We start from the raw sequence: 27,239 nt of genomic DNA, 5'->3' as shown, positions 1-27,239 counted from the left end.
GACAGATAAATGAAATGTCATGAACAAAGTTGAAACAAATACAACAAAAACTTAAATCTGAGGGAAGCTAAATTTGGGAAGGTTTCCTTCTGAAAACAGCTCTAATTTCAAGATATTTTTCAGTTTTCACTCATTAATAAGAAAACGTGGAAATATGAGAAATGCTTTAGGCAATACTACTTTAGTGTAACCCCAGGAATGCAAGATGTTTCTCAGCAGTATTTTTTCAAATGTTTTTTTGGAGTCTAGTTTTAAAAGTGCTAAGCAAAGGCACTTCTACAGATTGTTCTACAGTCTCAACAACTGGGGGTTTTTTTTGGTTGTTGAATTCCATTATTCCTGCAAGGCGTTTTGCTCCCCCTCAGTAATTTCTCCTCTTGTCTGTTTGTATCCTGTGCTTATTCACTGATTCAGTACGCACATTCTGTGTCTATGGCTAGATCTTACATTTTTGGGATGGATGGGGAGAGCACTGGAAATAACAATACAGCTCTCATTTCTCTCATCTTTCGGCCTCTGTTACACTTTTTTGGGAATAAGGGCCCTGATAGTCCAGGCTCTCCAAACATCCTTCTATATCTTTCTCAGACTCTCACCAGACTGGCCCCAGGCTAGTTTCACAATCATCAAGGAAAAAAACCAGTCCTGATGTTCAGCATGAGATCATAACACAGTGATCTCACTCTGAACATTACCTTTCACTACAGCAGCTCTATTGACTTCTTTGCTTAGAACAGTTTGAATTTCCCACCAGGTCAGTTGTGTGATATTTGGCCTCTTTTAGGCAAGACACCTTTTCGAAGAGTGAGCCTACAGGGCACTGAGTAGAAAGCTCATGAGCCCCCAGGCCTTCTTTGAAAGAGTTTTCAGTCTCAGCAAGAAGTTTGCTGCAGCGCTTGTTCAGAAGGCAGTAGAGCATGTTACAGCATTACCAAGTTGGAGAGTGCAGTATCATGTATTTTCAGGTGGGACTTTGAGTAGGATTCAGATCCCAGGAGCTAAACTTGGGATAGTTTAACAGTTCTAGGGTTACATTTATTTGTACCCATGCTGGCAAAACACCAGAGTCTTGTTTGTTTGTAGACATTTTATTTTCCTGCTGCACATATAGGTTTGCACTGGTTCATAGTGGGATTTAATCTCCTTTGCAAGCATTATTGCTCTCTAAATGGACAGCTTTTGGGGAAGAAAAGAGAGAGAAAAAGACAAGAGCTTTTTTTCTGTGAAGTTTGTTTGCATCCAAGAGCACTGTGGGATATAAGTTCAGGTTTCACAGAGCTGGGACAGCTAAGATTAATTATAGCAGTGAATTGTCTCCAAATGCCTAGGGTAGATATGCACTAAGTAGTGGGATTTTTCTGGTCTGAGAAGTGTTTGCTTGACATTTAATGGCCACCATACAACACATGCATACAAAGTAGGCCATTTAAAATTGAGACTTTAATTAGGCATACTATGTGGAACGACATGGGCTTCTTAGGATTGTCCTAAAACTCTGCAGCTCATCCCACCATGCATGGGGAAGTTCATACCAACTCAGGAAGCACCTCTCTTTGCTAAGAGACATTAAAGTGTCCATGTGGAACTGGAAGAAGCAGAACTGAAAAGAGACAGACCAAATAACACACCTCTTGGAACAGTCTGCCAAAACAGTAAAGGGTGAAAGGGAGAAGTAAATTAAATAATTTTGCCCCTTTTTGTTGTTCACAACAATTAACCTGTTTTCACATATGTTTCCATTTAATTTTGTACTTTATATCTGAAAGAGATCATCAAAATATCCCTTTACGGTTGAAATTAAAGCATCATCACAATATCCCTTTATAGTTGAAATTCAAGCACCCTTTAAACATTTAGATTTGGAAGTGATCCCTCAAGTTAATCAATTTTTCCTTGCCATTTAGGAGGGCCACCATTCCTATGCACCTATGCATTCCTATGCACCATTCCTTTGCTGACTCCCCAAGTACACACACCACTTTTCTGACCACATAATGCTCCTTTTCCCTGTTGTTATCACACATATCATGACCTTTCTCACCATTCACATTCTGTATCCCTGAGTAGTCCATTTCTGGACTATCAAAACAGCTGTCAGCTGTCTGCATGTGCTCCTCAATAAGCAGGGAGCTTCCCAACATGAATCAGGGACCTTGCAGTAGCCTTTCTGTCCCTTACTCTTTACTCTAGGTCACCCTCCTGCTTCCCATTTCTTCATTCAAGCACAAGTGGGATGCACAAGTGAGAAGCACCTGGATGAATCCAAAGCAGCAGCAGAAGGATCAGGACTGGCTGGAAAGCTGCCAAAGTTCTATTTCACATCAGGGAACTCCCTGGGCTGTTGAGGAGGGGAATATCCACTAGTGACTTCTTGAAGTACAAAGATGCATTTGTTAATACTATTGCACTCCCTTTATGCTGACTCTTGCCCCTGGGCCCAAGCAGTTGATGCCCAAGGTTTTTTTTCTTGCTGCTTTCTGGGAAAGATATTTGATACCATTTGCATGCAATAATCACCACTTCAGGTCACCAGCAAGGAAAGGACTTGACAAACAAAAATAACTTAAGCCTGAGTCACTTGAGCTAAAGTAGCTTGCAGCAATCAAATGCCGTCATCTTCAGTGTAGACCAGAAAGAACATAACACTTAATTTTATATTAAATGTTCCCTCATAAAGAGAAAATCATCCTGAACTTTCAAAGTCCACAGAAGTTCAAGTATTTGTACAACCATTGCATGACTGTCATGCTAGTTCAGCAGCAGGATAAAACCACAATAGAAGTGCAGGCCTCTCTAATTCAGCAGATGCTAAGTATAAGACACAGATCTCATGCAGAGTTTTTCATCTGTAAATATCAAATGCACTCTGAAAAGCGGCCACCATCATTATGCCATACTGTTTAAACAGGGAAACTGAGGCACAGTGTCTTGCCATAGTCACAGCTAGAAACAGAACTGAAATCTCCCCATGCCTGCCAGAGCTCGCTTGTGCTAAAGCATCCTGGGGACAGTAGTGAAGGCTCAGACACAAGAGAACGTGACAAATAGCTCTCAAAAAATTTGTCTTTCTATCATAAAACAGGGGATCCTTGAAAGACTTGTTAAGTATAATTTGTGGATAAAGTGGCCACAGCATTTAACGCTTATTAAGACATAAAATTGTCTGTCTGTTTCCCGTTATGATTTCACTGCTTCATCTTGTCTGGCTTTTTCAAAGGGATCAGAGTTCTACTGGAAGTAATGGAAGCAGGACTGAGAGGTGCACACTGTTAGGCACTAATCTGTGAATTATCTGCAAATATTTGAACACAGAGAAAGTAAACCTGCATTTTTTACCTTACCTGGGAGGAAAAAGAACCACTTTTATAAAGATCCACGTACGTTCACAGAATATCAACTAACAATGCAGCTTACATCATCTTTGGGTTTTTTTTAATTGGATAACAAGCTTCAAAGTAGTCTAGACTAGGCCATGATCTTACAAAAACCTACTCCTTTTATATACATAGTATACATTAAGAAAGTGAACAGGAGCTTTCCTATTGTTATGCAGTTTAGTCAGATAGTATTTCCACAGTATATCCACTTCAGAATATCAAGCTGCCACTTTGAAATGTACCTCGGACCAAATACAAGTTTGATAGCCAATTTCTATAGCATTAAACAAATTAATATATGCAGATTTTTTTTGAACACGAAACTAAAAAATTTGCTGCTGTTTTTACACGGCTACTCTGATTCATTGTGCTGAGATTGCAAGAGTATGTCGTGAGATGTTAAACATTTTATGGACATAAGTAGTCCACTGTTACAAATAAAATACATGTTTTGAACTGCCATCGCAAAAAGGTAAAATCAAGATTTAAAGAAATCTTTATGGCATTATACAGTGAGTTGACAACCTATCATCCAGTATTAGACAAAGCAACTGAAATTAGTTCTGGCAGATTTGGGGCTAGCAGTTAAAAATAAAAATAGTAAATGTAAAAGCATGAAAACTGTATTGCCATTATGCTTAAAACCAATAATAAATCTTTAAAGATGCCAATGATTGCTTTGGATACTACAAATGACTGCTGCCAATCAACTCTAAAATATGTAATGCATGGTATTCTAAGTATCCTAACTAAAGGCAAACTCCACAACACCACAAGTAATATTGTCTGCCATAAACTATTCTCTTCATTAGGCAACAATAAGAACTGACATCTCCATTTATTGGCCATTGTGGAACTGTTGGCAGAAACACACTCTTTTTTTTTACAGTATAACTCTAATTTTACAGAAAACTTCTTTGAAACCAATTACTCTGCTCATGGATCTTGAAAGGAAGGTCTTAAGCACGTCTTGAGGCAAAACTGAGAGGCAGTATAACTTTGCACAAACAACAGCAATTGCTTTTTCCCTAAAAATATATTTTATATATACATATACTCATGCACACACTATAGAGAAAGGGAGAAACTATGTGTTTTCTGATGACAACTGTTAGGTAGTGGAACTTGAAGATACTCAAAAGAATTCTCACCTCTAGTTGACTGTGATCTTGATTTTCAAAAGCTGCAGTGCACAACATTTATTAGTGAAACATTCTTGAAGTGTTTAAACACTATTTATATTTGCATATGCTTTAGTTAAATCCCCTTTTACCTTGCGAGCCTTGAAGCCACAGCTCTATATAAATGAATTCTTGTCACTACTACTTCCTTGTTTCAATTACTTTAAGGAATTCATTACTTGGACTTTGGTATTTTTTCTTCTTTTCTTTTCACTTAATTCCTGTACTGACTCTGCAAAGCTTTGTAATCTGACAATAACAACCAGAAAACACCGGTGACTGATCCTATCTTTTAGTAGGCCACATTCAGCTTGCTCAGTTGAGGCTTTTTAATCAAGCCTCAACTAAAATCATGCACATGTTTTTCATTACACTCTGTTCTCAGTAATTCCCTGTTTGAAAATGGTGGGTAAAATATTAAATTGGGGAGTAATATTTAGCCACATTATCTGATGGTTTGGCATTGGTGACCTCATATGCCACATGAATGAAATTCACCTCGCTGCAATCCTGACACATTGTGTTGCCTGTTGATGAAGAGGAGGAGGCAAAAACAGACATGGTGGTGAAAAAAAAAAAAAAAAAAAAAAGGAGAGGCAAAGGTAAAGCATAACTAGCCAACATCAGACAGGGTAGTGTGAAAAACTATTATAGCAGGCCTGGAAAAGGACCACTAGGTAGGCTCAAGAGCCTAAATCATCCTGGTAGTGCTGTGAAAGGACTTTGCTGCAGTCCCTCAGCCTGCCAGGGATTTGGGGAGGGAAAGGAGATGAAGGGGAAGGGAGAGCCAGAGGGGAAGGGTAGTGCGTTTCATTTGCTTGTCCCTTGTGGGATTCACAATTCGGGGATTGTTTGGGGGGTGTGTGTGTATGTGTGCGAATTTCACCCTATATATAACTTGGAATCTTATTAGATAACAACTCGGTGACACTGCAAATCCAGTATTTCTCAGAATGCTATTTTTGAAGCTGAAACTCACAACATATTTTGATCTCCAAAGAAGTACAATAAAGATCCCCCCTTCAAAATAAAATGAAAAGTCAAAAAAAAAAAACCAAAAACGAATGCACATGTAATAATTTCCAGGCGGGCTTCCTGTGATTGTATCCAATTATTTAAATTTCGGACTGTCTCTTTAATTTGAGGAGCGGGGAGAGAGGCGACAGATGGCAGACAGAATTGACTTATGTCCTCTATTCTTCTGCAGAAGAAGGGGGAGTGCAGAAAGTTTGATCGAGGCAGAAGCTACAGTACGCAGGCCTGGCTATAACTATCTAATAGGTCTTTTGACCGATCGGTTCGGAATATTTAGGTTTTTTTCTCCCCCAGACAGGCTTTGTAGCAAACCCACGGGCCTGGAGGTTGCCATGGGTGACAAGAGCGCTGACATCCAGTCCCAACTACAAATAAGCACATGACAAATGGGCCTGGAGCCCTCCGACAGCCCTGAACCTTGGTGACCCCCTAAAATACCCAGCCTCCCCATACCCACGCCCAAAAAAAAAAGCATTACTGAGTATATTTTTTAAAACCGAAAGCTTGCACTTAATTGGAAACACTGCCATGTAACTGAAATGCTTAGGACAGCATGTACAAGTAAAAATAAATCACGCAGCATTGTTATTTAATGCGCTGTGACATCATTTCCTGAAATTAAACAGAGATGACACAGATTCAGACAGTCCCTGCTAAGGTTCAGTTCAAACAATTCACAGATGTTTTCCTCCAGCCAGCAGAAAACAATGCGGGGCTTAAAGCACTCCTCTCCCTCTCCCCCTCTCCCTCTCCCCAGCCTTTTCGCTGCTACAAGGAGGTATGGCAGTTTTATAATACATGCTCCCGCAAAAATATTCTTTTTTTAATTTAATTACTCAGGCTGTTGTACTAAATAGATGGATCATTGTGTCACAAAAGCATCAATTTTTCAGAAGAAATAACAGATGTCTATGTAACAATGATTAGATTAACCACTCCCAGACAAAGCTAGCTTTTGAGGCCCACACACCCCATGACCCCGGGTTCCCTCTTCTGTAGGGGGTGGATGTAGAAATGTCAGATCTAATCTCAGATTCCATTTTTAAAACAAACAAAGCCCCACCCCCACCCCATTTCAGCTCTTTTCTTTTAAGATTGTGGTGTTTAAAAGGTATGTGAACGTTCAGTCTGTTACTAAATCTTTGGGACTGATTTCGTGGCTGAGGACTAGAAGTACTCAGAGGATGAAACCTTTCATCCTGGGATCACAAGTGGCATTTTGAGAAAGATTTCCAGTTTCATTCTGTCCAGGCTGGTGACGCCATAGCGCAAGCAGGCAGGACAGGAGGGGGATGCCGGTGACATTAGGCAGGGCTATGCTACTGCCAGCAATAACAACAAATGCTAATGGCAGTGGCCAGCTCTTCTGGTGAGGAACCAGAGCAGCTTTGGGGTACAAAGATGCACAGCTCCATCACCTTGAGGACTATAGGACCACAGGTCATGGGAGTTTAATGTTCAGATACTGTTTTTTTCTTTAGCACTAGGGTGAAATCATTTAATCTCTCCTCACAAAGTTTACCCAGATGAAAAATGAGCAAAATATTATTTTGCAGGACGTGCTTCCAACTGGGCAGTGTTTGTACAGTCTGAGAGGTCTGTCCTACACCAGCAGGCAACTTATTACCTGGCTGCAGACTCAGCACACAATCAGCCCTGCCTAAAAAGCAGACCTGGAATAAAACTGTACCTTAGGCTCCTCCAACTCTCTGACTACATGGTGCACTGAAGTGGAAATGGCAGCCATGCGAATCCACATGCAGGTCATTTTACAGGAGAATCAGAGGACATTGTCTATCTCCTCGGTGTACCCTGGGAGCGTATAGCACATTACAATGTGGCCAACACAAGCACTAAAATTCACCAGAATGTCTTCACATTCCTGTATTTTCTTGAATCTCCCAGCCTTCTTGTCATCATTTTAACTGGACAAAGGTCTGTTGTATTTTCAGCTTTGTTTTTATTTTTTTAAAGTACAGCAAAAACAGCAATATGAAGGTTGTTTCTCCTGGATCAGGACTCTGAGGAAAGCTGTTCTTCTACTGTTTGATATGAAAGTAAGCTGTTCAGTACGGAGTGCAATAGCCAGCTATGTTCCTAACCCTCCTTTAGGTATTATTCCTACAATCATGATATGAGAGGAGATATTTATGAAGGTGGGATGGTTTCAACTGTTTTGAAATCTTGCTCCGAGATTGGCTTTGGTTGACGACATTCATCTCTAGAATCAAATCTAATGAATAAATAAAATAGCTGCCCTGTACAAAAGGCTTGGTAAGCCATTCATCAAAGTATGATAAAGATACATTATATTTTCAGATACACCCACATAAATACAGGGCGGGGAAAAGGTCTGTTTCAGTAAGACTATTCATATTATCCAATCTGGCCACCTGAATATGGGAAGTTAAGGAAATTAGTTCAGGTACGTACAAAAGCTGTGGCTGGTTCATTTTAACACATTCCAGCAGAAGTTACCTAGCCTGACACCAAGGCCGATGAAACCAAAATCTACTCTACAAGAGACTGTGTAAGGAGCAAGATTTTCAGCCAGATTGTGGAAATCAAGCTAAAATGACACTGTTCAAACAAATGTTAAGACAGAACTTCAGCTAGCTCGACTCCACTGACTTCAGGAGAGCCATCCCAAATACCATCAACTGGGAATCTGGCACTGTCATAGAAAAGGTTTAGTTTGCAGGCTACCACTGGTATATCTGGTACTTTCAGTTAAGATATACATCTTCTTACAGACTGTAACAATGGAAACACCCAAAATAGAATTTTAACAAAGGGCATCACTCCAGGTAAGTGTCAAAGAATAAATGCATCTCTGTTCTACCAGCTCTGTAAAGGAAAGGGAAAAAACGTTGGCTGAAGCAGAAGTGTAGTCCTTGATACACTGTGCTGCAGAAAGGGATGAACTACCAGAGGTACAAGTCCATAGAATTGTATAATTACTTCCTTTATAACTTTGCTCTCTTTTGATTATGTACGTACATTTTAAAGGTCCTCCATCCTTCAAAAGGGCACGGGAGGAGGGGGGCCGGCTCTGTATAGCTGCTGGTAAGAAATCCTAATCTCAACATTGGTGTAAGCTAGAGGTGTCTATACATTTGAGCACTTCCTGTTTTCACTTCGTGATCAAATATGTTCTTTGCAGGGCAAATAGGGGAGCACTTGAGGGAGGAAAGCAGAGATGTCTGAGAGGCTAATTGAGTGTACTAAAGACTCCTTGGCATAGAGGAAAAGGAGTCTTCCAAAGCTATGAATAAACTCTCGGCTTGGGTCAGATTTCTTGCTGTTTCTTTTCTTTAACCACCTTTGAACTCAAATAAAAACAGCCTCAATGTCAGGTTTACCTTTCTGATGTCGTAATCTTTATGTACTATTGAAAAGCTTATACTACCAGACTAGGATTTCCTCTACTTTCTTAAACACTGGATATTATCCAGAAAAAGCATACACATTTCCAACCAATTCATCCTCAGATCTTTCATCTTCTGGTACTGTTGTAATTCCAAATGTAAGACAGAGCTCAGTAAGTGAACAAGAACATGACAGAAGCTCCTACTCCTTGCATTTGATTTTCATGCATGTGTGTCCTATTTCAAATATAATTAAAGTTACTGCAAAATGGAAGCTGTGATAGGGGTTAGAAATTGTTTTGAAAGACACAGCCTGTCACATACATTCATTCTACATCAGAGTTCAAGTGCCTATCTCTTCAAAAAAGCCACTTAGGCAATTCAGTTTTTAAAATCAGCTACCTTAGGAGTTTGCAAACTGATTGAATAAAGGAAAAAAATAGCATTTTATTTAAAATAATAAGTAAACACAATTAGTCAGAACTGAGTTACTCTCTTTGAATTTGACAGTCTAAAGGAATTTCAAGTTTAATCCATGCCGTAAGAGACGGCCTGCCACTGCCTCTCCTTCCAGGGAAACCAGAGGTTAATGATTTTTGTCATATTGAGACTAACAGCTAACAATTGTTACAGTTGGCCTTTAGTATTTTATTTGTCCTTTTGAGGTATTCAGAATAGGTGACAATGGCTTGCAGTTGAGAACATATGTAGAGAGACCCCTGTGGCTTATGGAAAAGTTGCTCCATGCTGGTTGGGTGTTTGAAAAAAAATACAACCAGAGCTCTTTTATGTTCCTCTCCTTAATGAATGCATGAATGTCAAAATGTACCAATGGCCCATTCAGGGGGCAAAGCCTAAGCAGCTCCTTCTTTAAGAACACATCCTGAGATGTAAAATACATTTGCTTAACAAATTAAAATAATGAGATAATTCAATTAGTTTCTTTTTTTAAAAAAAAAAAGAGAAAGAAAAAAGGGTACATCAGGGGATTATTGTAATACAAGAACAGGTCATACAGCACAAAAGAGGAACAAACCAATTTGAAATAAGGTTAGAGTAGTAACGAAGGAATGTACATTGAACCATGGACCGCCATTGTGAAGATATTTACTTGAAACAATAAAATTGTACATCACAGATTCCCCCGTTCTGGCTCAGCCAGCGTTGCACTTTGAATGGACAAGCTAATTTGAGAAAAAGTGCGAGATCTTTATAAGAAAGGAGTTCTCTTCCTTCCCTGCATGTGTTTATGGCAAGAACCTTTCTGAATTTACATTGCACTGGTCAGGGGTCTCCATTATCAGTTTGCAGGTCTGAGAATTACAGCACAGTAAATCTTTCAACACCTGCAAACTCATTAAAGCTTGGATGGTAAAAGGTTTGGGGCTTTTTGGTGTTCATTTAATTTGATTTTTGCAAGGCCATCCTCACCAGTGATGGCAAATTTCCTCAATTCATGCAGGATGGAGAGGGTCAGGAGAGAGAGGATAGAAACAAGGGAAAGGGATTTCAAAAAGCCAGGAGGACTTTCCTCAAGAGAAGCAAGAGGCAGTTGACTGTTTAATAAGCATGTGTCAAATGCTTTCAAGGAGCACGTGAGAAAGGAAGGCAGGGAGAAAAAAAAAACAAGATATCACAAATTTCATAAGAGGAAATGGAGTTAACACGGAGACATGTACAAAACAAACTGGTTTATTTGTGGCCCTGCTTTTTGCTGTCTACCTGTACTACTCTAAAGATACCCTACAGCTAAATGAAAAACCCTCCACTCACACTCACTCGACTTCCAAATTAAAAACATTTTACAGGTTAGTAAATCTCCAGCTGAGGTGATGTAGCAAAGAACAGCTGTGAAGTAATTTTGATAATGATGAGAATAATAAGCACATGGCAAGGTTCAGGGCTTTGCTGTTGCAGCTTCAGTGCTCCTGAATAGATAAAAGTGATTAAATACTCCTGATTATCCCTGACCAATATGTAATGGATTTACAGCCCTTTCAATTAGTCAGTATTTGCTTAGGACTCATTATTTTGTCTTTGGTTAAGTAATCAGCCCAGAGACTCATGTTCTGTCTAATTCCTCTGAGCCAAGTGGGTACAGGGCACCTGACCTTTGAAATGGCCATAGCTGGAAGGCAGGAATAACCACTACTCCAGCAGAGACACTGGCTATTCCAGCTAATCCTGACCCCACAGGCCAGATCAATGCACCTTAGTTTGCTACTAATGTCCTTACATCAAAATGATGGTTTAGAAATGTGGATCTATTGCTCCCCCCCTTTAGCTGTGCTGCTAGCAGAGCAGTTCGATAGTCCTATCATAAATAAATCGGGTACCTTGTCCTGAAATCATTACACTGTAACCAACACCGGCTACCGTGGAAATTTATAAAACTTTGGTAGAAGGAGAGGTAGTTAATAACAGTTAGCATTTTAAGCCTTATAAAGTGAGAAACAATTTTACAGTGAGAGGAAGAGGAAAATCAATTGATAATTTTACCAGTTTCCATTATTTCCCATATGAAGTAAACTACAAAGAGTGTTACTAGGTTTTCTGTGGAACCATGTTTTGATGCCTAAGTGAAGCTATAATAGTCAACAGAATGCTAACACATACAACCGACTGCAATCAGGAGGATAAAGATAGCCCATGGAAAGCATTGCTTTTTCACATATTTAATCTCTCTCCCCGAAATGTGAATATGGCTAGCTTTTAACATAATGGACTTGAAGAGAAGCTAAAAAGGTGCTTATTCTCTCTGTTACAGAACTGAAGAATTAGGGAACCTGTAAGCCTTCTGTATTTCTCACAAAAAGTAACAATGACAAGTTTGCAAGCTGCTGCTTTGACTCCTCTACCATCCACAGTGTATGTCAGCACACACAGACTGGGGCTCTCTCTTCCACCACATACATATGAAGTTTGTGTAAACAGAGGCCAGCAATAAAGAATCCAGAAGGCAGAGCTTTATAGATGCTAAAGCAAGAACCCCCTTTTTTTTTGTCCTTAGGAACATTTTGAATAGTTCAAAGCAAAAAAAATGTTATTTTACATGTAGGTGTTGTTCCACGCTACGGTTTTGTACTCTCTTTCTCTCTGTATAGGCATGTATGTGTGTATATATATATACATATACATATATATAGGTTTCTTTCAGACTTGTCATGATTCCAAGAGCCAAGAAAAAAAATCTAGAAAAAAAAAAAAAAGGCAACATAATTGAGTCCTAATAATGGTCCAAAAATTATGGGGACAATTGATTTCTAATAACTATGAATAAACCTCATTAAGCACATGAATAGAAATCTATTTTGGTTTTGGGCACCACTTACTGTGAGATGCTGGAAAAGCCACGCTCTCATGATATTTGTTGCTACTTTGGGGAAAATGCCTCTTTTCTTCTGACGTTTTTTGTCCTTGTCTGGGTCATCGTCATCCCCTGTACCAGGTGAGGCTACACTGTTGTCTAAACCATCTCCTACAACAAAGAGAAAAACAGGAAGGAGGAGAAATTTAATGAACAAAATATAGAAGCCAGAAAGTATCATTAATTACGAAGACACTACCACAGTTTTATTTTGATTTGCTAGATCAGGCACATACAGTTTCTCATTATATATGAGTGCTGATACAACTATGTAAAAATTAGAAACCATGTCTCTCCAAATACTAATTTTGCGTTTCACACATGCATATATCATTAATTCAATTATAACTGTGTGCTTGACATAGTGCAATAGCTCTTTGTCAATTACGGGATTCAATGTGGGAAAACCTGCCACAAGAAAACCCATTCACTGTAAATGCATCCCTACAACCATTCTGAATACGTACTATAAGTAATCAAGTTAAATGTTCTGTAGTCTATATATTTGAGGCCCTCTGCAGAGGTGGCAGTAACCATGTCACCGTTCAGTGCACATAACACACTGTCAGATGAGCCCCTCCCCGTAACCATCACCTCCCAACACACATACATACGCACGCACAAACACGTACACCTAGTATGACCCTGCATATAGCATTTGCATGACATGAAAACTTCTACATCTCTGCATCACTGATTATTATCATTAAAAAAAAAGATGCACATCAAGGTAGAGCTCTCACTTAATCAGAACTTTCCATCAACATCTTTCTCTTCTGTGCTTTTCCCTGGCATTAATTGTGCATTAGCAAAAATCATTTACTTTTAACAGTCATAGTTATTTTTTCTTGCCCTCCAGCAAAAATGCCTTGAAAGCCTGCCTGGAGGGCATCTAAATTATGTATCTGAAAAACTCTTCTGGCAAGGCATTGCAGGACCCCTACTTTCTTAAAATTCATACGAGCACGTCTTCCTGTTTTTGGGAAGGCATCAATCAAGAGCAGCAATATATGCCATATTCCTACATTAATATTTGAACTAATAACTTTAAAAAAAGGAAAGAAACAAGATCCGACTTGTGGCATAATCAAATGCAAAATAAATGAAGAATACTGGGACAGCACTGAGACTTTATAGATTGCTGTGTTTTCCTTACACATCATTAGCCCGGAGCCACACGAAAGAGGAAAACAGAGAAGTGGAGAGTTTATGCTCCCTGCTGGTGTTTAAGAAGCCGAGGTCCTGGAAGGACATCTGGGAATTGTGCTGAGACGGTGGTTTTTGTAATTTAAGAATAGACATTCATTAGCAGTAAATGCCATAAATCCCATGCTAAGTAAAAACCTTGTCCAAGAAAGCCTAAAACAATAAACTCTGTGCTCAATGTAGCCTGAGCTAGACGCTCCATAGCTTCCTGAGGAATGCTATAGATTCACGAGCTAATTCCTATAGCCTTGTCTAGTTCTGTAGTGCTACTAAACGAAATACGTTGCTGCAACATACAGTCCATTTGCTTCAAAACTTGCATTTCAGCTCCATCTTCCTTCCTGTGCCAGATCACCCTTCTTCCACTGCCTCCCCTCTGAAAAACCAACCCTTTTGGACCGGAGAGACAGAAAAAGCCACAGCAAAGAGCTGGCAGATTAATTTTATTGACATTTCCATTTTCACTGCAATGTGATACCCTCCATCACATGGAAGAGATGACCCTCACTATTTACAGACTGACAGGCCACTTCATTACAACCACCCTGCCCCAAGGCAGAGCAGCTCCCTTCCATCTGCCCAAACACCAGAGCAAGACCCTGAAGTCGCTGCTCTCTTTCTCATGCTCCTTTTTTTTGTTTGTTTGTTTCTGTTAACGATAGAGAAAAGAGAGTTGAATCACAGCAAACTAATCTAAGAGATTATGGAAGCCCTAAACACTGTAACCAACTGTTCACTTTTGTAAGATGTTGGTTATTTAGAAAGTGCTCCTTTCCATTGCTCTTTCCCCCCATATATTTCACCCTACCCCTCTCTCTCCCTCTCCTCCTCTCTCTCTCTCTCAAACACACACACACACACACACGCACACGTGCGCACGCGCGCGCGCACACACACACACACACTTTCCACTATGCCAAGGAACTGCTGCAAGGCAAATTCTCACAAACACTAATGGCTTCTGACTGCTCCTTGGCAACCCCAGCATTTTAACCTGGGTGGATATGCTCTCCAAAATACAGACACTGGAGCTATCTCATCAGCTGTTCATGTGACACAGATGGAGAGTGGCTATTAGGAGCCAGGCAATGGGCCTTGGGGATCTGAGGTGCTGTACTGTAGCCTCAGGCAATTTTGAAAAGCAGTACCCGGAGATGGGGGGAAAAAAAATCCCTACTGAAAGTGCAAGTTTGAAGTCAGTCAGTCTGTTTGTCTATCTGTCGTGTGGATAAAGATATCTTTGTCTCTTTATGTAAAAGCTATGTGTGTATGCACAGGATGCGTGGAGCTGTAAAACTTCCGCTCTGCACCATCCTTTCGCACCACAGAAGCACCGGTTCACTCTCTGTATGGACAAATTCCTGTTTGTCTGCATATACATACTCTCCTGTTTGTGAGCATCCTCAGAAGGAGTCACCTAGATGCTAAATCAGTGTTTAGACCCTTTGGAGAAGCTGTTAATATCCTGGTTTTAAAAGGCTAATAGCAGCCCAGGAGAGGAAAGTTCAGCTGAAGCTCCCATTGCCTTCCCACCTTAATCAGCAGTCGAAACGGTAAGAGGCAGTGCTTCTCTATCTGTACTGTAACCTCATGAAAGGAAATGCAAGTATCATACCTCCAAATGACATCAGAAGATGAATACAGCGAGATTTGTTGCTCCTGGTGAACTACAGGCCCAGTCCTGTTAAGCTGTATTGTCATATCTTTAATAGGACTATAACTGCTCACATTAGTGGATACTGTTTCTAGTGGCAAGAAATCATAGAAGTAGCCCATAACTGACTTTTCTAAAATGGAATGGAAATGGATATGGAGGGCCTGATCCTAGTTTGCTGTATCCAAATAAACATGAGTTACTTTAAATGAAAAAAAAGAAATTATCAAAAGTGAAATAAAATTAAAAGATGAAAGTCACTCTGTGGCAGATTGGATTAACTATATTTTTAACTGCTGTATAAAGGAATCCAAATTTAAATAATTTAAACCATCATTACAAGTGATTCTGCTTATGAGAACTGTTCATATCCTGATTTGGGTGGTAATTTGTAAGAAGAGTAAAGTCCTAACTTGTATAGAAATTGCAACTATATAAGTATAGTTATCCCAATTTTCTAGTGAGGAAATCAAATCTTGAATTTGGCCCACTGACTCTCAGACAGCAGCAAAAAAAAATGAAGGGTGACTTTCTCCTGCTTTGCACACTGTTCACTTATTTATTCTTGTGCAAAGAGTACCAGTGATTGCAAAACCCTATCACTGTTCTAGGAAAGTGGAGAATTCTTAAGTGGCACTCTCTTTGTGGAGGTGTCAGTGACTACGCAGGATTCAAGCCAGTACCAAATTAGGCATATTACCAAGCTTGTTTAAGATTATATCAATGCTATGTAATAGTCTCAATAACCCTTATAAAAGATGGAGAGAGTTTACAAGAAACTTTACAGTGACCCACACGGGGTTCCTTAGAGTTCTCTTCTAGGGAAAGGGTTGGTGGAGGAAGCTGAAGATGGAAGTCATCTTTACACAGTGGGAAGTTAGGCTTCCACACTAGCTTTGTGTGCAGACACTCTTAGCATGTGCTGAGGGCTTCTTCCCACAAGAAAAATTATTTTGCATTGAGAGCAAAGGAGACTAGTTCTTATTTAAAAAATACTGAGTTTCCACTGCACCACAATTTCAAACTTGCTGCAAACTGATTTCCTTGGACAGACTAGCTTGCTGACCCCAATGCTCATACAGCTAAGGACTCCTCAGGAAACAGATTCCAGTCCTACAGAAGGCCTGTCCAACCTTATTGTATCAATTAATTCCTCTTTGACAGTCCTCCACACTATCAGTATTGTTTCAGCCCTAGTCCTTGTTTGTGTTCCTCACAGAGTGAAGACCCAGCAAGAGATGAAGTGAGTGCTGTTTAGAAGTTGCTCGTCTAGTCTTTTCACCATTTGAGAACAGGATGAATAACAAATTCACAATCTACACAAAATGGTAACTGAAAATCATAACAAGCAGAGCACTAAGAAAAGTGATTTCTGGAAAAATACATTTCAGGACCCAGTGTTTGAGTTTCTTCACCATCAGAAGTGCCTTACAGCTTTATGGTTTGCATGCTAAAGGAAAAGAGAGAAGAGCAAGGATATCTAAGGCAGGGGGAAGACAAGACACTTCACCAAAATAGTGGAAGCAATATGAAAACCAAGTTAAAGGATTCTGAAAAGGAAAGCTGCAGTGCACTATGCTGATTTTAAGTAAACTACTCTACAATCTTTCAGTCCAGTATTTTGATGGAGTAGAATACATAGATATAAATGCAAAACAAAAAGAAGAATGTGAACGCAACTTATATTCACAATGTGCAATTATTTGTACTTATAATGTGTCTATCTGGACACATAAGTATTGTAAGCCATTATTAATAAGGATGTTCAACTTAGTAATATGATCCACATCACCACCAGAGAAAAGTCTTAAAAATTTGGTTAATTACCACTGCTGAAAACCTGGAAAGAGAAGTGTTTGAATATGTTTTGAAGATAAGACAGTCTGTGCTGTAGGGAGGACTAATAGAGAGGGAAGGTCAGCTCCAGAATCAAAGACCCTTCAGGAGAACTCCTTATCTCCATTCTACCCTGTTAAAATCATCAGGCTTTTAGCCTTACAGCTTCAGCAGATCACAGCTCTCTGAATGAAGTGCTGGCTGTGGGGGGTTTTTTCTCCTCCTCTTAATGATCACTGTTCATGAAAGTTGACTTAGTCTCCTCACACCACAGAAACAATACTTATGTACTGCATCTTATTGCATAGCGAAACTGAGTTCAGATAGGTTAAGGGGGGCAAACCTGAGACTTTGAAAACCACAAACAGTTCAAGTGGGCATTCCAACTTAGCGCTGTGCCATCATCATCAGTGCTCTGTCAGTACGTGCGCTAGTTTTGCTGAATTACTTGACTACAGGAGGAAAGGAGTCATCAGAAACTGTTCAGGCTTAACACAGGCATCCTAGGTTGACCTGCATGCTCAGCCACCACTTGCCCCATCCTGGAGTGGGGTATCCTCAAGTGAGCTGCTGTAATCAACCCCCTGCGTTCCCTCCCCCTTTTGTGTCTCTGAGACACCAGACACATGTCTCATGGCGCTATGTCATATGTTTCAGTGAGCATCTTTGAGAGAAAGAAAGGTTGGACACTGGTGCACTAGAAGGAACAGGATGACTTCAGGCATACAGCACTACCATCTCTCTTACTACAGAAGATGTTATTCTTTTGCGCTTCTAAGCAGCAGGGAGGAGATGAAGAGCTGGCCTTCTCTCTGCTGTTCTTTTGGAAGATCTTTTGCTTTCCAGAATATAACCCAGCAATTCCACTAGGCTGTTACTGTAAAGATGACATGCACAAATTTCACACAATCTGGGCATTAATAACTAGTGCAAATTCTAATAGGAAGAAAAGGAAGAGAACTTAAACCACTATCAGATCTCACCTACAAAGCTATTCTACTTGGTCTAATCACATTTTAGCATAGTTTGTCAGTCAGGAGCAAGTCCCTGTTGCCATCTGGCAGTATGTGCTAAAGGCTTAAAGAGTTGCATGATATCTGGTATCTAAAGTGTATTTACAAGAGACAGAATAAAAACTGTTCCTTTTCTATTTCTGGATAGGCACCCTTCTATAATCACTGATTTATTTTATTTTCAAAAAAGCATTTACAAATGTTTTATTATTTATTCAAAGGTAGAAATGACATTCCAGCTATGTTATTGTTATAGCCATGCATGCTATAAAATCAGATTCAAATCTTTTGAAATTATTTGCAGAACGGTAATGTTTCACATTTCCCCTTTTATTATTTTTCTGTCCAAAAATAAGAAAAAAGACTGGCTTTTTTGCGCCCTTAATTGTCTGTATTTAAATCTCGTGTTTATTTGTGAAGTGAATCAAGAATTCTTAGATATTCTATTCAAAAGCCAACAACATATTTTTCTAGCTTTTTAAAGAGAAAACTAATAAACACTGGTTTAAATTTTCAGCTCTTTGATACAGCCAGTAGGTTTGTGGTTCGTTCATTATAATCCAACATTTTTTCACATCAGGTGAAAAAAGTGTTCCAATGCAGACAAGGGGAACAGTAAAGCAACCTGCTAATTACTGATCTCTCTTACGTTCCTGCTGTGCTAAACTGTCCAGACATGTTGAAGTGAAATTTTTCTGCGATTTTCAAGTGACTAGTTCATGGCCCACTGCCGTGGAGTGCAGGAGAAGGGATGAAATGCTTTAGTTTACATGCAACATTTACTAACTGTGTGGGTTTTCCGACATTAAAGAGGGGACAGTGACCCATGCCACCTTTTTCACACTCAAAAGAGCACTGAAAAAACAGTCTTCATAGGCTTACCTCAGGCTTCCCTGGCCCTTAACACCCTCCCCCCAGGGTAGGAGCAGAAAGAGAAAAAAGAAGGGATTTTATGCTCCTTTCTCTTCAACTTTTCAGGCGGTATAAGCAGCATTTAGCAAATTCAGCCTCCAAATGGCTCCAAATGCTCTGAGCTGCAGGGGCTCATCCTTTGTTAGCCTCCCTCTATTTACACAGGATTTACGCAGGCTCTCCACTGAAGAGACCACATGTTTCTGACAGAAAGCACTTCCATTCACACTGCATCAGGCAACAGGATTGTAACCACTGCAGCTTCACGCTGACCTGAGATTAGGGATTTCAGCAACATTGAGATGGTAACAATCTGCTAACTAACGAAAATTATCCATGGAGAACTCTGCTGCTTACTCCAGTTAAAACTACCGTAGCCAGATAGATTAGGTTACTTAAAAGGACAATTAAAAACTAGCTACTGTCAAGAATACACATGTCCATCTACAAATAACATACACACAGAGAAACATATCAGCAGAAAAAAAAAGAAAAAAAATCAGACTGCAGCTTGGATTAAAACAATTTCACCCACTGGCTGAAGACATAAAGTGTAAAAACAGACAGATGGACACATATGTAAATGTGGCTGCATTTGTTTCTCTGGAGCTGGCAAGTTAGTAATAACAGTATATTTTAATAATTTATTTTCCATGGTATTTTCATACTGGTTAACTGGGCAGCAGCAACATCCATGCAGAACTTCAGGAGCAGAACTCCTTCAATCTAATTGCTATTGGGGCAAACAAACTGAACTAAGCGACCTCTCTTGGCTCTACCTACAAGGACTCAGTCCTGGAACCCGATATCAGTCTGGGGATTTTTTAAATTTAGTATTTTTTTTTAAACTCAGTTCGGCCAGTCAGGATTTCTGCACTGAGATTTTTTCCAGATTTAGTATTTGTGTCAGGGTTTTTCAAAATGGATTACACACGCACAAGCACAACAAACGTTGCTAGTTGGAGCCTGCGGTTTTTTGCTCAATAGCCTTTCATGGGGCAAAAGAAAATTAGATGGGAACACAGGGCCAGAAAGGACCACACAGATCCAGTTTTTGATGAGTTTTATTTTGACGTTTTAATCTGGCAAATTATTGTGCTTCTGCAGCAATGGACAAAACAATTTACTTCTGTAATAGTAACACATACGTGCATCCGATAAGCATGTGAAAAGTACACGGTATATTCTAAAGTTCTCCATAGTATATCATAATAAAGCTCTTCTGGGCACTCAATGATTCATTTTTAGTGATCTCTCAAATGCCCTTATCTACAGTTAACACTCAGATTTTATTAAGGAAGAAAGCAGGGACAAATGTCCACTTAAGTCCCAGCTCTCAAATTCAACTCTGCTTGCACTGCAGTACCTAAAGCTAAAGCTTTTTTAATGTTCTATTCACCTCCCCTGTGTGGCATTTCTGCTAACACAGAGTTCACAATCTTTCAGCCCCAAACACAGAAGGCTGCTATCTTCAAGTCATCCAAGGAATGTGCCAGATACTATCATCTCCCCTGCAATACAAAGAACCAGAAAGAGGCAAAGACCAAAAGGAGACCATACTGATCAGGTTACTAAAGTCCAGAAAGTCTTTCCCAGAATGCTAAACGTTAATCTTTGAACCAGCAAATGTTATAATTAAGATCGTTGTAGTTGGAGGAAATGCTAGCTTGAGAAGTCAAAGGTACAGCCATTTGAAGTTGTACTTTTTTGCACCTTTATCCTAATCTTGCACCCCTCATGCTGGCATAACTGCCATCAAGCACTTTGTTCTATTCAAGCAAAATTATCATTAACGTCAGTGGCAGTTTTGCCTGAGTAAGGAGTGTAAGACCAGATCCTTGTCTTGTTCACACAGAATTGCAAGCACTGCACAATTCCAGAGGAGATATACTCATTAAAACTTGTGGTTTATGCTGATTTATGATGCTCTTCTGTTTAAAAGTGAAACTCACTTTGTACCTCACCAGGAAAGTGTTCAATGCACTTGTCTCTACACGGTTTTAACTTCAATTCCCCCCTTCCCCATCTCAGCACAAGCTGGGAAGTTTACTCCCAGGTTTTGGCACCTAGGCTGAAGGAAAGCATTATTAAATTCGGTTTAAGTATTTTGGCTGCTTCTGTAATTACTTTGCAGCATGAATGTAAATAGCTGTTACTCTGTTTAAATTTTTCATCCTACTAAATGCTGTCACACAAAATGTCCTTGTGCTGCAGTCTAAATGGAGTTCTTTTTAAATCGCTTTTGTATATATTTTTAGAGAAATATTTTTAGCATTCTGGTAGTAATTCTGTTAAGAATACCAGCTGCAGACTTTGGCTACAGCTGAGACAACAACAAGTCATTAAAGAAATCAGGAGACAAAAACTTTTTTTTTTCCCCTAAAGCACATCATCTTTAAGACACCATTTTCTTTTTTTTAGGTCTCTATCTCTGTCGGAGTAAGTGGGATACTGTTTTTAGTTTTCTCAATCAACTGTACCAAAGTTAATATATATTAAAAAACTATATTTTATTTTACATACAATTTCTTATTTGCTATCCTGTTATTTTTGTCATTAGAGTAATATCAAATGTGGGCAAAATAGCCAAGTTCAATTAAAATTCTACCTGCTGTTGAAGTTAAGTAATTAAGTTCAATAGTATCTCATCAATATTTAACCTTTAACATTTTGCAGTTGTTTATATACAGCAGAGTGTGAAGAACTTAAAGTAGATGATGGCTAACATCCTGTATTAAATCATTAATGTAGTTTCTTTAAGAATAAAAATGGCTTTTTTTTTAAAAGGAAAATAGCCATCAGAGCATCTCAATTTTCCTTACAGTTGTTACACACTTATAAACTGTGAGATATTTTAATGTCTTGCAGTTCCCCTTAGACAACATGCTGTTGGACACAACTGCTTGTTCAGGAGACATCCCTTAAAATGATGCCCACTAATACAGCAAGAGTCTAAGTACTGTCTACCCTTTTCAGGGTTATTTAGATATTAAAAGTATGCCAGCTGAAATATTGCATACAAATACATGTTCATAGGATTTTTTTTGTAATTTCCAAAAAAAAAAGTTAGGACTAGAAATGTAAGAAACATCTATTCCTGAGAGATACTAACTTAAAAGCTTCAGTTATTAAAAAGGACGTTAGGCCACAAGTCCAAAAGGCACATTAGTCTAAGAAGTAAAAAAAAAAAAAAATGGAGGATGGCTGAATGCTTAAAAAAAACATGTTTTAATAGAAAAGGGTCAAAATGTACCATAAAAGCTTTTCCAAGTGATAAAATGTACACAAATGTGTATGTTACATAAAACACAAATAAGAGTACCATCTTGATATGCATTCACAAACAGCTGAGCAGCATCAGAAAAGATGCTTGCTGTGAATGCATAGTCCAGAAAAAAAAAAAAAAAAAAAAAAAAACAACCAAAAAATGAAACAACTTCAAACTTGGCAAATCTTACATACCATAAGAGCTCCAACACCTATGCACAGTAGGTTGGATTAACCCGCTGGGTGCTGCGGACATATATATGCACCTCCTCCTAAAGTGTTCATTTGGCTGGCAGTCTGGAAAATGCCAGAATGTGAAGGGTTACGTGGGAACACTGACAGTCTGCTCCTGTAGGTTTAAGTTAAAGCCCATACTTTAAATATAGTGTGCTAGGTATTTGGAAACATAACTAATACTGTTTATAAGTGGTATGCTCTTTGGTGCTCACAACAAAGGGCTTGATCCGGTGCTCACTCCCACTGGTGAATCATGTTCCAGATGACAACCACATGCTTTGGATCTGCCTGTATTTACTTTCAGAGTAACATTTTTCAGCAGTCTTTTCCTCCAAGAAGCCTTGTAAAGGTAAAGTGTAAACCATCTATACCTCATCTGCTATATATATTGGATGCTTAAAAGCAGTTACTGGAAAGGCCTGAAATGTTTTGTCTTTCAAGTTCAGCAGACAGATTATAAGAGCAAGCATTTAAGAGCCGAAGCCCCTAGTTAGTCCCTGCTAGTTTCTTAGAGTCTGGCTTCAGCCACAAGAGAAGACACAGTTAAGAATCTCTAAATGCGTCAAACTGGAAGAAGCAGCAAGCATACAGACATGTGAACTATGGTCAGAAAATTTCAACTGGTTGACAAAAAAACAAAAATATTTTTATGATATCAGAAAGGCTGACAAGCAACTTATTTTCTCCCATCATATAGTTTTACCGAATTGTTTCAGGATATAATTAAAAAGTGAAAAGGAAGGCCAGGCCATGGCTGACTCCTCTCTCTGTACCCAAACTATCCCATAAGATGCTTTGGACCTGCTTTAAATGATCAAAAGAACTGACAGAGCAACACATAATTTCATAGAAACATGGCGAAAAGCTTTAGACAAAAGCTTCGATGAATTGGATTTAGAAAATAAGGAAGCATAAAAATAGCAAAACCACAGGGTACTGTCTTGTGATAACACTATTTGCTTAAAAGTTCACAGCACAAAACTAAAAAGCACAGACCCCCACTCTGACACGTGATACTTTGCTTTTCCGTTCATAAGCCTGTAATTTCAAGTCTTTCATTGTAGCAGAAAGTGTTGCAAAAGACAAATATCCAGTGCCTACAAAGTCTTCCCAGACTGGTTTGTGTCCCTGAGCTCTTCCTAGGGAAGGAGCTCACAAGTTGGGCTCCAGAGAACTTCCATCACCCTGCTCTCCCCTTCAGAGGAGATAGGGTTGGCTATAGGCAGAAACCCCGAGCGAAAACCTGGCAGGTTATGAGACTTCTCTTCATTCAGATGGGTAAAACTGAGCTTCCCCCTGGACAGGCTGTTCACCTAGCCAGTTAGAGAACTGACATGTATGCCATAAGATCAAATCTAAGCCCCACCAATCAAGTAGCAGTCTGGGCTAAACGTGCTGATGCAGCAAATTTCCAGATCTTGATCACACTAGGCAGGGGAGTCATTCTTCTCAGTGATAAAGTCACTGAATGCACTCTTGAGGAGATAAAAAATTAAGAACTGGCTGACTTTGCACCATTTGAGTGAGGTATTCACTGCTGACCCAGAACAACAGAATTGTCACCAGCTAGGAATCACCGTAGACATGGTCATCTCTGACTCCTTACTGCAAGGCTGTTCACAGGAATTGTTTCTCATCTGGTTAGTGACATCAATCTGAAAACTACACTGTTTAAATGCATTATGCATTGGAAGAAACGTCATGCAGTCCCTCTATCTCTCTCCTTCTCCCCTTCTCTTAAAAACGCTGTGAAACGATGCCAATGAGAGGGCTCAGTAGTCAAAAAAAGGCAAATAGGATTCCAGCAATTAAGATTTGTCTCAAAGAATTAACCCTCTTTGCAGTTTTATAGTTAAGATATTTTTACCTGTGTTTTACTATGTCAGCTTTTAAAACTTATCACAGATTTATGCAGCAGCTAAGAACTGAGATGCTAATAGTGTTGGAGCATTATCTAACACATAATATTCTATTCCCTTTTCTGTTATTGGTTCAGAAAGTGACCTTCAGCAAACTTGAGGGATAAGGATTTTCAAAAGTGCTCAAGTAAACAAGGAACACAGCTTTCAATTAAAACTGCTTTAAAAGTAATACATAATATTCCTTTTGATAGTAATTCCTCTTAGATAAGTGAATATTATATATTACTACTTTCAAAGACAAACATATCAGTGCACTCCTTTGCTCTTTTGAGCATTACTTTTTTTTCAAGTCTGAGTATGGTTAATTTTTTTACTAAGTCTTCTTCATCTCTAAATGCATATATTAAAGAGAACATGATTTCTGTACATCCTGAAATACTCTGTTAGAAGGCAGGTTCTTGGACATAAGTACCTGTGATCAAAAAAGATGCACAAGGACATCTTATTTCTTTTCTCCTTCAGCTAAATAGGACTATTTCCATTTACGTTACTAGGAGCAAAAGCAAGTCAGTGCTGCAACTTCAGTAAAGAGACTACACAGGTTTTTATATTGGTGGCTGATCAAAATTGTGAAGTATGAACAGTATTGTCATCTAGTCTTTATCCATCTCTGGTTCCTGTGGCATACATGAGAATTTGTTCTGAGAGAAAAACTAAGATTTGGCATTTCCCATGTCTACTTCCAATAAACTCAATGACAAAACACTCTCTGGACCTCACTCTTCACCTGCCACACATGCATGGATGATATACACAGGGAGCCAGCTTTCCCAGGGAGGAGAAGTGCTCTGAGGGACCGGGACCTGACCATGCTGCTGGTCTCTCCACAATGAGGACACTTACATGAGCACCAGCCCTGCATATTTGGCTGGAGATAACTTCTCCCTAGCTCTTGAAGTGTAGGAAATAATTCTCATATGGAGTGCAGGTCTAGGGCCATTTTTCCGAAATAAGAAACACCAGTGTTTGTAATTCATTTACAAAGCACTAATGGGGCCCCTTTTTCAACCCTGTTTATTTCTTACAGAACAGATTCATTTGGACAATGGCAACAGAAACTAAATTGAGGAGATGAGCAGGCCACCAGTGCTACTTTCTGGTACTCATGGTGTTTTTTTCCATATGTGATAAAGGTTTGGTGAATAATGCAAGCCTGGGCCCTGGCCATTGATGGTTCACAGATTGTATGTCCTTAGCAGCACCACCCCATCTATTACTGTGGAATTAGTTGGCAATACTACTAGTTGTACCAAAAAAATAAACTAATTGGTCCCTGAGGATAGCTAGGTGCTTTGGAAGTCTTTTTAGCAAAAAGAAAAAAATTATCTCCCATAGTGATTTGCCAGCCTTCCTATACTCTATCCAGCACATTGGGACTTCTAAATTACATACTATAATTGACATCAAATATCTGTCCCATCAGTGAATATCTTTATTAGCATCAAAATCACTCACAACTAGTGTTCCTCAATGTTATTAAACAGAACTTGTTCTAGGTGTTGCCTTACTAATTAGTCAGGATGAGCCCGAGGAAGAAAATCTGGGTCATGTTAAATTAATTGGAATGAGCATGAAAATTAGCAGAGCAAACTGCATCAATTTTCTATAGAGAGCCTTTCTTCATGTTGAGAATAAAAATGGATATTATGAGGCATTAACCAAACTGCCTTCTGTGACTGCCAAGAGGTGTGTTACAGTAGCCCAAAAATATCATGCTCACAGATTTTCAGAAGTTAATGAGACATTTCCAGGAATGGTAAATACATGGTATTAAAATGGGTGTGCCTCTTATGGGAAAATGCCAAGTCATTTCATGTTTATTCAGGCATAACAAGCTCCTCAAAATGAGCATAATTTAAGAGGTGAATAGTGCAAAGAGGGCTAACATTCAACTAATTTTCCTTAAGAAAGAAAAGATTAAATTGAACAAAAAATGAATTAAGAGGTTTACAAATCAACAAGTCAACCATCAGATTGCAGCCTCTGCTCAGTATATTCTCATCAGCCCCTGCCATGAAGTTTTCAAAAAATGTCCCGAAGGCAGGGAACAAAGCGAGCAGAACTGATTACAGCCACACTCACCGCCTTGCTGTCTAAACTCTGTTTGGCTTCCTAATGAGCTCACTAAAAACCTAATTCATCTCCCATAACCCTTCTCAGCCCTCCTTGAAATTCACCATTATGGAAATTACAGATGAAACATTTACAGGCTGTGTTCAAATTACTGCTTCTTCAACAGGCAGGTCCCTGACCCTCACAATGAACACAATAGAGGTATGTCCGGCATGAAACCACTCGAGCCACAGCCTATAGAATAAAGAGGCTCAGGAAGGTTAAGACTTTTTCTCATGGTGACAATGATTTCCGCATTAATGCTTTCAGTTCCATGAATATGGGAATTTTGTGGGTTTGACAGTATATCAAATACAAATTGTAATTCAGAAGGGGAGAAATGAGTTGTACTGATGACAAATAGCTGAAATAGGCTAATGTGAATTCCCAGCCTGTTCATGAGGAAACTCCCTCAGTTCCTCATTACATGAAGTCAAAATGATCCTCACGGCACCTAGCCTGTAACTGGAAGATTACTGAATTGATGGATCCTTAGTTTAAAATGCAGCTGTTTTATTCTGCTTTAGTAATTAATTCTTTTTCCAATACCATATTGATTAAGCGTAGACCCTGATAAAGTTCAAACTGAGAAGAATCTCTAGTGGCTTCCTTAGTTGCTCCAGAGACTCAATGAAAACTTCCTACAATTCCACCTGCCTCCTCAGAGTGCTGATCCAATGAACAGAACAGTTTTTTTCTCATAAATTAGTTAGGCCATGTGGAGCTGTATTAGCTGATCGTTGCTTTTGTCT

At 39.2% G+C, this 27,239-nt stretch overlaps 1 protein-coding gene across 6 annotated transcripts in view; it reads right to left on the bottom strand.

Moving 5' to 3' along the window:
* Positions 1-27,239, bottom strand: part of MEIS2 (Meis homeobox 2) — a 172,984-nt gene that overhangs the window by 108,402 nt on the left and 37,343 nt on the right. For 5 of the 6 annotated variants that reach the window (XM_074824509.1, XM_074824508.1, XM_074824505.1 and 2 more), the window contains one exon: positions 12,294-12,439. In XM_074824509.1, coding sequence (XP_074680610.1) covers positions 12,294-12,439 — 146 coding nt within the window. Of the gene's footprint in view, positions 1-12,293; positions 12,440-22,411; positions 22,514-27,239 lie in introns of all 6 variants that reach the window. The other variant, XM_074824507.1, reaches the window with a different exon arrangement.

Source organism: Strix aluco, chromosome 4 (assembly GCF_031877795.1).
Source record: "Strix aluco isolate bStrAlu1 chromosome 4, bStrAlu1.hap1, whole genome shotgun sequence".
NCBI lineage: Eukaryota > Metazoa > Chordata > Aves > Strigiformes > Strigidae > Strix > Strix aluco.
The sequence above is the reverse complement of the archived record's forward strand: the minus strand, read 5'-3'. Positions and strand labels throughout refer to the sequence as shown.